Below are 10,422 nucleotides of genomic sequence, written 5' to 3'. Positions count from 1 at the left end.
GCTGAAATTAAGGGAACGACATACTTTACAGTAGTGCTCTAACGATACGGATATTAGGCCAAATATACATAACACATATGGGAATTGAACAACTCAATGTAATATTTTGTATGTATTATCAGGTCTTATTCATCCTGTCACAATCTTTGTTTCAGCCAAAATATAAGGTAACACTAAGCTGACAGACAACCGAAAGCAGTAATCATAATCATAATCTTTTTTATTTGCAAAGAAGAAATGCACAATAAACTGCTGCTGACAAGTTACAAGAGAACAACAATGTAAATCTCTATATATATTGCATTTTGGTATTTTATATATATATATATATATATATATATATATATATATATATATATATATATATATATATATATATATATATATATATATATATATATATATATACATTAACGGGATGATTTCTACAAATTTGGCAAGGGAACATTTTTCACATGAGCAACAGCACTGGCTGTAGCACTGGCAACAACAGATGACAGAAGTGAAGAATAAAATAATTTGACAAATATTGAGTAGGTAGGCCATGCATAAACAAACATGCAAACTAGGTCAGCACATACCTTAAATAGCTAAGGATGTTAAAACTCAGAACAAATATATAATGCAATCCTAAAATTTAGATATGTATTAAAAATAAAATAAAATAAATATGTAAAATTAATGATTAATGATGATTTGTAATGTTTTTTTCTAGTTTGTTAGACTTTTAGTTTGTTAGGCTAAAAAAGCTCCCAATTCAGCATTTGAAAACTCTGCTAAAAGGAAATTTATGTCACGTATTTTAAAGACCTTTATTTTGAAACGCCCTTCGGAAGTGTTCAAGCTGTTGTCGTTCTCTTTACGTTGTCTTCCGGTGTCTATTTCTGTCAACATGGCCCGTCTTCTACCATTTACATTTACAGTTATCTCCACTGTTTTGTTTGTCGTATGCACGGATTTTGTATATTGTAATAATGGCAGAAGGGTAAGTGTGAAATTATACAAATAGAACCTTGAATGGCGTTAACCGGAAGCTGCAACTGTTAGCTATGAAGTTAGCCGTAGCTTCGAGCCGGTGAATGCTAACGGTGCTATATCTTCTATTTTATTAACAGGTTGGCGATATCATGGACACTGAATTCAGTGGTTTCTCCGTGCCACTTGAACACTCATTTGAAGTTGGTGAGGAGATCTTGCTATCATCATTATTATCATGGTTTATAGTACGTTATTGCTAATGTTGTTAAGCTAACGTTAAGTGAGCAGCGCTAACACCAGGATGGAGACATTCATTCAAACGTCTGTCAGTTTAATCTGGTTGATGTATCGATACATTAAGTTTGGTTTGGTTCAATATATGTGGATAACTGCCATCGTAAGTAACTCTGCATGTAACATTTGAGTCAAACGTGACTACATTTACATTCAGTGTGTCTATATCTGATGGACCTTTCTTACGTCAGACAGTTTTGACTTGTCGTAGCAGGAAGAGCACAAGTGATATTAAAAACATTAACGATGGCACGGTTGCATTGAATGTTAGCTGTTGCATTTAGCCAACATGTGCAATACCAGGAACTCCATGAAATGGAATGCAGCCATCATTAATGTGATTAAATAAACCACTGTGTAATGTCAATATATACACTGAGAAAAAGGTCCCTTCAGTTATTCACTCAAGCTATCTGCTGTGTTCTTACTGCCTGTTATCCACACTGTTTCAGATGATGTAGCACAGTTTCGAGTGCGTGGAACACTGGTGTTGAAAGCTGGAAGGGAGCCCAGCGTCTCACTAACTCAGAGCCAGCTGTCAGAGGAAGACAGAGCTCGACTAAAGGTGAGACGTGATGCCGTTTCAAGAAGCGCTTTTGGGACCATTATGCTCATGGACATCCAGAGACCACAGGGCTGCCCAAGATTTCACACATTTGCGCTGAGCATGGACATACAATTCTTGCTCAGAGAGCCAGAGGTCATACAGAAGGATTTGAGTGCGATCAGCATGGCATAACGTCTGTGTTTTTTGAACTCCAGGAAGTGGCTGCAGTGGACGGACTGTACAGAATCAGAGTGCCGCGTGTTTTCCTGCAGGCCGACAGACAGACGGAGCGGCAGATGGAAGGTTACCTCACAGCATTTGTCAGAGCCGTATGTATTTCACTTATCTTCACTAGGGAATAGTGTTCAGAAACACAAAAAAAGTGCTTAACAAGCTTGTATTGAACTAAGAGATAATTAGTACATTAAGCGCTTTGTCAGTAAAAATGCACCTGCTCTATGTAAGACATGAACAATTAATGGGGCTTAATTAAGGTCTCTCTAGTTAAAACTTTTCTCCAATTTTTTTCAATTTCATTTTTGATTTATTGCATGTCAATGTTTTTGTTGGTTTACAAGATTATAATTGTTGTTTATTTTGTTTATGAAGAAGAGTGTTGCTTATTTGATAACTAATATTGTTTTGACTGAATCTACTAGCTTTTATGTTTTGGTAAGCACAAGACAATTGTATTCAAAGCAGTGTGGAGCTAGATAACCAGAATAGCTTTACAAAACATAAGTACATGCAAGAATGATATTCATGATGTCTTGTGAAATCTAAAATATCTAACCAGCCTGAGTTAATTCAGAATAAGGTCTTTCTCAAATGTGATTTTAATCGATCAGATGAAACGGCATCATAACCAAATGCTATGAATGTGAGTGATAGTAACTTTCTACTTCAACTCTAACATGGACCTCTATTCTGCTCCTCAGTGTGCCATGGTCGAGTCCCATCTGAGCGACGTCATCTCCCTCCACACTGATGTCTCTGGTTATGTCATCGGTGTTTCCATAGTGACGTTCCCCGGGGCTTGCAGGGGCATTGAGGTTGAGGATGAAGTAGATCTCGAGGTTTTCAACTCCACACTGAGCATCATGGTTCCTGTCAATGCACCGGGGTCAGTCCTAAACTATGATTTTTAAAAAATTTTTTTTATGTTTTTGTTTTTCTTCTTTTTAAATCTCAAATGCTGGATGAAGCTTGACTGCTTGTGCGAGCAGGTTGCTAGCATCCACATCTGTAGCTATCTGTGCATTAGTGAAATCCTCCTGTGTAGCTGTCTCTGATGTCTGATTCAGTTCTATTTGCATTGGCGTAGCAGCTTTGCACCGTTTCCCCATGGGGAGAACAAGTCTCTCGGCTGTGTTCTGCCTTTCACATACACTTTCTGTTCCAGGGTTTGTTTAAATTTTAATTGCCAACTTTTTTTTCCAGACCTGAGACGGCTCTGTTCCTTGAACGAATTGAACAAGAAACTGAGAAGAAAGGGAAGAATCCACAAGAGCAGAAATCTTTCTTTGCTAAATATGTAAGTACTCTTACTGAAAAGTGCTGATAAGGCCTTTTAAAGCGGTGCCTAAAGATATACTCGCTGCCTTCGGTAATTGGGCTCTGATGATTGTAATGGCCCATATAGTTTATTGATGCTTGAAAATGCTTATTTCAGCTAATCGTTTTTTTCCCATCAGAGCCTTAACTTTTCCTATACAGCATGTGTTCAGATGTAGTGTACCGGACAAGGTTTTATTTTTCTTCCTTTTAATTTGCCAATATTTGAAGCAGAAAAGTAGGGATGTCTCCCTAATTTTTTTTTTTTTTTCTTCTTTTCACTCTTTGGTTTTTCACGGGAAAATACCTGCACTGTTTGTACATCAGGGGTCTCCAAGCATTTGTCCTCTGAGAGCTAGATTGACAGAAGGAAAGTGGTTGAGATCTACTCACAGCACCAAGTTTCACATCACCAAGAGCAAACATCATTTCTGTCTTACTTTTATGTTCCTTTAATACCATTTTAGTCATCGCTGTTATGCAGGTGTGCTCTTGTTAGTATGATAACATTGATCACTTGTGTGACATCACTGGTTTAACAAAACGTGCAAGCAGCGCAACTTGTTTAATTGATAGCTGATTGGCAAATAATCATTTTGTGTCAAAAGGGGGTGGAATGTTTAAAAATGTGAATACATAGAAATTGAATCGGGTTTGCAGAGTTTATCTTTATAAAATATGGGTACGTTTTCTCTGAACCTTTTTAGAAAACCACTCAAATGGGTAGCAAACTACTGGTAGCTCACATGCTACTTGTTGGGACACTCCTGGTGTATGTTACCATAGTCATACAGGTTATATACAAGATACTTTATATACTTTGCTTTGCTTTCACACCATAAACCAACTGTACCAGAGTCTGTTTGCAACTGGCCCCAGACACCTCTTTTTTAGGTCTTTGGCCCAAAAAGAGGGTTTGCACCAGAGCTTGACAGCTGTCACACCAGCCTCAGCCCACCTCTGTGCTGCTACTGCCGTGCTGTCATAGTCAGCAGAGATTATTCTGCCCTCAAAGTTCAAGTTTAAACTTTGGTAGCATGTACATGTGTCATCTTTGGGACATGTGGGGCTGAGCTCCATGTCTTTCCCACACAGAAGCTGTGTCCCACCGCCTGGCTCCCTCTGACCTTTTCCTCATGATCTCTGTGCTTGTCTTGTGTATCTGGCTGTGTTCAGTGACCTGTGTTGACTCTGTGCTGTGCTGCATCCGCTGACAGTGTGTTGACTCGATGCTGTGCTGTGTTCCAGTGGTATTTGATTCTGGGAGGTGCAATCTTCCTCATGGTCAGCAACTCAGCACAGCCTCCAGCAGGGGGAGGCAGAGAGCAGAGCTGATTCCCACTGAAGTACTGTTTTCTTACTTGTGGCTCTTTCTGTCCTCCTCCCTCCTCTGTCAACTGATATATTTAACTTCTACATGACTAACTGAAACCCACCACTTTGTTTCCCTCTTTTCCTCTCTTTGATGTTTTCCCAGGGTCAGTGCCAAATGCATTCCTTAAAACTGAATTTGTTGTCTTAATCCGACTGTGGTTCAGTGGTGAGCAGGATCGTCCTTCAATCAGAGGATCGGCGGTTCGATCCCGGCTCCACTAGCTCTTGTTGATGTGTCCTTAAGCAAGACACTTAACCTTTTAATTGCTCCCGTAGCTGCGCCTACGGGGTATAAATGGTTGATAATACTGATGTGGCAACGTGCATGGTGGCTCATCCTGTCAGTGTGTGAATGGGTGAATGATGTCATGTAGTGTAAAAGCGCTTTGAGTGGTCGGAAGACTAGAAAAGCGCCATACAAGTACAGGTCCATTTATTATTTACATTTAATCCAAAATGCATTTTACAAGGAAACCTCCACTCTAAACCATCTGTAAATCTTAAATAGTAATTGTCAATGTGACGTTGAGCATGTGTTTGGTGTTGACACTGAGATGTATTCTTTATTCTTCACTTCCTCACCCTCTTTTAACCTTTCTTCTGTTCAGACAATGAGTAGAACCTAATCTCGGGAGACCAATCTGGGACTGATCTCTGTGATCGCTGTTAACAATTGTTGTCTTTAAAATAACTATTGTTTTATTTACTTCCCTTTTTTTGTTTGTTTGTTTTTTCTTGTCCTGTCCAGTGGATGTACATCGTGCCTCTCGTTCTCTTCCTCATGATGTCTGGTGCTCAGGACCAATCAGGTGGAGGAGCCGGAGGCGGAGCAGCCAATGGAGGTGGCCGATAATCAACAAGCAAATAGCTTCTGTTTTTTTTGTTTGTTATTGGTGAACATTTCCTGAACAGTAGTTCTCTTGAGCAGATTTTAATTGCTGTACATAACGTTATTTAAGTAGGATAAAAATGTATGTCATATACAACTTAAAATTGTACAGCGCAAAGGAGATATTGTGCCCTGCAGATGACTACAGTTTTAATACTAATGTGAAAATAAAGTATTTATTACTTGACCTGCCTTTTCTTTACGTCACTGAGACTGGAGAGTTTTAGACTCATAGTCTGGTTTTACTCTGAAGCTCAGGTTTAGTTTTACCACCAGTAAAGTCATAGAAAATAACTAAATTTAATATAAATACAATAGACAGTACCAGAAGTGATCGGATTAATGATGGAAAAACATTTGCGACTACATGTTGTAAAATAGTCATGGTTTTTGATAAGGATACTCTGAGAAATAAACACAAAGTTACATGAAAGTATAGTCAGTGTGGTGATTTGTATCGTTTAGTATTTCATTTTGAATGTGAATACACAATGTTTAAAGTCTGCGTTCTCTCTGTTAACTGGAAAAATATGAAAGTCTAGAAAGAAAGGAAAAGGCACAAACTCAATAAACATGTATGTTTACATGGTCTAATCTAATTCCAGTTAAAACTGGTCTGTTCCTGACTGGTTTCCAGAACCACTTCTGTCGGAGTTTAACACATTTGAACTGGAAAGCCTCCACTCAGCTGTTTAATCCTTTTTAAATACAATTGGGGGTTTACCAAGTTGGGATAAGAGCAGCTGCTGCTGTCTCCCAACAAGTGTCAACTATTGTGGCAATCTGTATTTAGTTAATAAGTTAATACTATGCGTGCATGTGTGTGTGTGTTTTCCTAATACTCCTCCAAAGGCTTCATATCATCATTTATACAGACCGTTTGTAGCTTCTTGCTCTAAAGCGTCCTCCTCTCTCCCGTCCTCGCTTCATCCAGCATCCTCTGATGGTTTTGGAAATCCTTGAAAATATATTTTTATTTTGAGAGAGTAAAATCAAAGACTTTGTTAAATTTCTGGTGTCCTGGGATGATTCACAAAAAATTGCTCGAAGAATCAGAACTGAATATTTACTTGATTGATACATTAAGTAAATTTACATTATATTCCATTACATTTACATTACAATTTGATTATTTGAGAATGGGAAATAATACATAAAATCCCAGTGGCCCACTAGTTATGGAAGCCCATTTTCGCCACAAAAAAAAAAGAAAAACACTTTTTTTTTTCCGTCGATTTTTTTCAAACCAACGAAAAGAAGAAAAAAAAGACAACGAAAAATAAAAAGTTGATTATTTTTTTAAACTTTTTTCCTAATTTTCTTTTTTTTTTTGGTCAAATTGTTTTGGGCTTCCATACACTAGTACACAATCTGAGTGGGAAATATGTTGCTGCTTTACTTTGTGAAGCCAGTAGCACAGAAACAAGCATCAACATATTAAAATTAAAGAAAAATGTGTTGTACCAATAGAATAATCGAGGTTAGAGCCTCATACTATCTAAGACAGGAGCTGACTTTGATAATTCGAATGCAAGGACAAACAATTTGAAGTCCTAAGCTCCTCTGAAACAACATCTAACAGACTGTCCAGTCCAAACTGAAGTGGGATCCCGGCTCCATTCTGTCTCCACTCCGTCCTCCTGCCACCTATCTGTGTTGTATTTATAATTGTGCTCCAGGAAGAGAGACCACGGATCCAAAACAGCCCTGTGTCAACATCGCCGGTCCTCTTCCTCGCGTCAGTCAGCCAGTCGGCTGCTTTTAGTCCCAGTGTCAAACTGTGAAGAATATCCTTTTTATTTCAGGAGGCTCGGCATCGAGCTTCAACACTTCGGTGCCCTCTGGCCTCGTCCAATCACCAGCCGGGCCTTTCTCAGAAAGACCCACGAGTCACAGGAGCGGCCCCATCCCGCTTCTGCTGTTTGGCTGTACAACGCGAGGAATCTGTGAAAACAACAGCTGAGGGAAGCAGGAGAGTAAGAATGAAGTAAGTCTGAGTGGAAAAAGTCATGTGTTTGTCAAAAAGATCTGCTAATGTCGGGTAGGGGTGACGGGGAGGACGTTGTGAGTCGTGATTATACATGTTTCAAAGGGTGAAAGGGTAAAAACGCAATAATCTAATTCATTTTACTTTCAGCAGAAACCCTGATGAATCATGGGAGGCCTGCCGGAGGCGACTGTGATGTATGTCCATCTACCAGGAAGCTGCGGGGACACGGAGACTGTTGTGATCTTTAGGAATGGAGTCGTGTGTGTTTGCAGTCCCACGGAGGCCACACACACAGTAAACACATGTTGCTTTCAACAAGTGTGGAAAAGACTCCAGGCTGAAATTACATTCACCTAAAAATAACAAGTAAAATGGACGTAATGACAAATTATAGTATTGAAATGGTATGCGATGGATTTTAGAAGCAGTTGTTAAAGTGCTGGCGGTAAATGCTAAGCTAAGAGACTTGTGTTTTTTTTTAAACATTTTAATGCAAACTCTCTCACCTTCCCACAGCTGAGCTATCGCTGCATGAGGTGGGTGTGAACGTTGATTGTCACGGTTTGCACCCTCGACATTTGGCAGAACAATAAAAAGTCTCACGGCTACTGAAGAGTTGAAACACAGAAGCTGTGACAGAATGCTATGCTGCTCCGTACTGGAGAGCTTATATTAATAGCAGTTAAACTTAACTCATGTAGTTTCCCATATTGAAAAAATTATCACATCTCTTTTCCTCACTTTAACGTCCAGTTTTTCACCTTGCGCCTCATGTGTGTCCTCTCGAAACAACTGGAAACTTGTAGTAGTTGAGCATAAACACACAGCTAAACGTTGAACACAAGCAGCTGCAAAGTGCTGCGTCACAACAAACTACATTTTGCTGCGGACAGGAGAAGTGTTTCCTGTTTCTAGCGGGAAGAAATCATTTGTAAAGCAGAACCCTGGCTGCAATTTCCTACCAAAAGATAAACTATCCCCACCTTTTAATTTGGCCTTTCTCACAGAATCAAACCAGCGGCTCGCCGTTAGCTAAACCGCTGCTCTGAACCGCTGCTCTGCTCTGCTGCGTTTCCAGCGTGACTCAAATTTCTCCTTTGAGCTCGGTTTTGGTATCCACCACCTCCTGAGAACATGATCTGCCTCAGTCGGTCTGCCAATGGGCCCTGAACTAACTGAAACCCATTTTAATAGCTTTTAAAGTGCGTCGCATTTGGAGCAACTGGCAGAAATGTAATTTCATATTACTAACTATTGAGTGAGTCTCTCTTTCCTGTCACTGCACCCTCGGCTCGACTGGAGAACATTATACTTTGACCTTCACCCCAGCCACAAGCCATTTGTTAGATACCCACATTTCTGGAGATAAAATTCAAATGATGAGATTGTAAATCATTTAAAATGACTGGGCCGAGGGTGTGGAAGGGGGTTACATACATGGAGCAGGATGGTTACATGGCAGCCGGTACTCATAAATCTCACGGCCCTCTGGAGACCACCAATGCTAACATGACAACGATTTAGGAGCAGCCACAAGGTTTATGTTGCACTAAAGTTGCTGTCGTTATCACGCTGTAAATCTGGACACTTTAACCATGCAGGCATTATTAACAACTAAAATGTAATATTATGGCATTTAGTTTCTCAAATTGTACAAATTCATAGCATAACTCCTCTGAACACCTAAGAGCTATTTGATTTTGATGACGTTTAAATGCGGTTACAACATCGACGTCACAAAACACCCAATTGGTTTTGAATGTGTCATCTCAACTTCTCACATGGGCTCATTCAATAACAGTTAAAGGTCATAACGTTGCAAATGTATTACATGTTTCACAACATCAGCAAACCCGGAGAGAGGGTGAAAAGTCCATAAAATGATGTTCTTCCTCTCTCCCATTAATCATCTCGTGACCCTTCACATTTATCTGGTGACCTTTCGGAGGGCCCCGCCCGGCAGCTTGTGAACCCTGGACTAAATGTGCATAAAGCAGTTTAAACTCGCTTCACCTCGAGCAGCTACAGCAGTATCATGCTGCTGATGCATATGAACAAATTCATGTTTGAGCTATAATACGTTTACTTTTGATTCCTTCAGTGCATTTAGGTGATAATACTTCTGTGCTTCCACTCGATTTTAAATACAGGACATTGACTTGGAATAGAAGATGCATACATTATCGTAGTACTTTTAATAAACTAAAGAACCTGAATCCTTTCTGGTTTCTGAGACTTGAGTCACACACTCCACCGTGCTCACAGCCAGCGCCCCTGAAAGCACCAGCACAGTGTGAGGGAGGTGAGGAAGAGGAGGAGGCACCTGCCTTGTCAATCAGAGGAAAGCCAAGGCAACTTGAAGGAGGAATCCCTGAGCAGCATCCCAGCAGGCCTCCACAGATTACAACCTCACACTTATTGTGTCCAATCGCGCTAAACATGTCACCACGGCACCACCATGATGAAGGAACCCGATAGGCGGTTTAATGGCCCGGCTGGGAGGTAATGTACACTGGGATATTACGGCGTGATCCTTGTCTGTACAGTGTTTTGCATAGCGCCCCTAAACACACCCGAGGGTCAGGGTACTATTTAAGCCCGCGCGCACTGACAGCAGTAAGCAGCAGGTGTCGAAGTTTGTTTTCATGCCTCACACATGATCTGGTATGATGTGAGCCGGCGCTAAGCGCATACTTACGCTTCATTAAAGTTCTCCTTTTGATAGCGTTGGGATGCGGTCTCATGAGGGAGGAGGAGGCGTTTCCTGTGAAGGGGCATCAAGACGCAGCAGCAAAG

The 10,422-nt window shown here is 40.3% G+C and overlaps 1 protein-coding gene across 2 annotated transcripts; it reads left to right on the top strand.

Annotated features, from left to right (window-relative positions):
• The first annotated feature begins 841 nt into the window (after positions 1-841).
• On the top strand, positions 842-6,069 carry emc10 (ER membrane protein complex subunit 10). 2 transcript variants are annotated; one of them, XM_068577828.1, is made up of 8 exons: positions 842-985; positions 1,116-1,182; positions 1,725-1,837; positions 2,035-2,148; positions 2,758-2,942; positions 3,260-3,353; positions 4,622-4,719; positions 5,496-6,069. In XM_068577828.1, exons 1-7 carry the CDS (start codon positions 893-895, stop codon positions 4,706-4,708), a joined length of 753 nt encoding a protein of 250 aa, XP_068433929.1. In that variant the 5' UTR covers positions 842-892; the 3' UTR covers positions 4,709-4,719; positions 5,496-6,069. The 2 variants fall into 2 exon arrangements, with proteins under 2 accessions (XP_068433929.1, XP_068433928.1); XM_068577827.1 differs by lacking the exon at positions 4,622-4,719.
• Positions 6,070-10,422: the final 4,353 nt, after the last annotated feature.

This window comes from Clinocottus analis, unplaced genomic scaffold (assembly GCF_023055335.1).
Source record: "Clinocottus analis isolate CAN_PGR_092001 unplaced genomic scaffold, fCliAna1.0.p SCAF_16, whole genome shotgun sequence".
Classification (NCBI taxonomy): domain Eukaryota; kingdom Metazoa; phylum Chordata; class Actinopteri; order Perciformes; family Cottidae; genus Clinocottus; species Clinocottus analis.
This window is presented reverse-complemented; position numbering and strand designations above follow the sequence as displayed.

Coding starts and splice junctions, on each gene's coding strand:
- emc10 (XM_068577827.1), top strand. CDS start 893: ATGGCCCGTCTTCTACCATTTACATTTACAGTTATCTCCACTGTTTTG. Junction 1,838..2,034: donor AAGACAGAGCTCGACTAAAG/GTGAGACGTGAT, acceptor TTTGAACTCCAG/GAAGTGGCTGCAGTGGACGG. Junction 2,149..2,757: donor TCACAGCATTTGTCAGAGCC/GTATGTATTTCA, acceptor TCTGCTCCTCAG/TGTGCCATGGTCGAGTCCCA.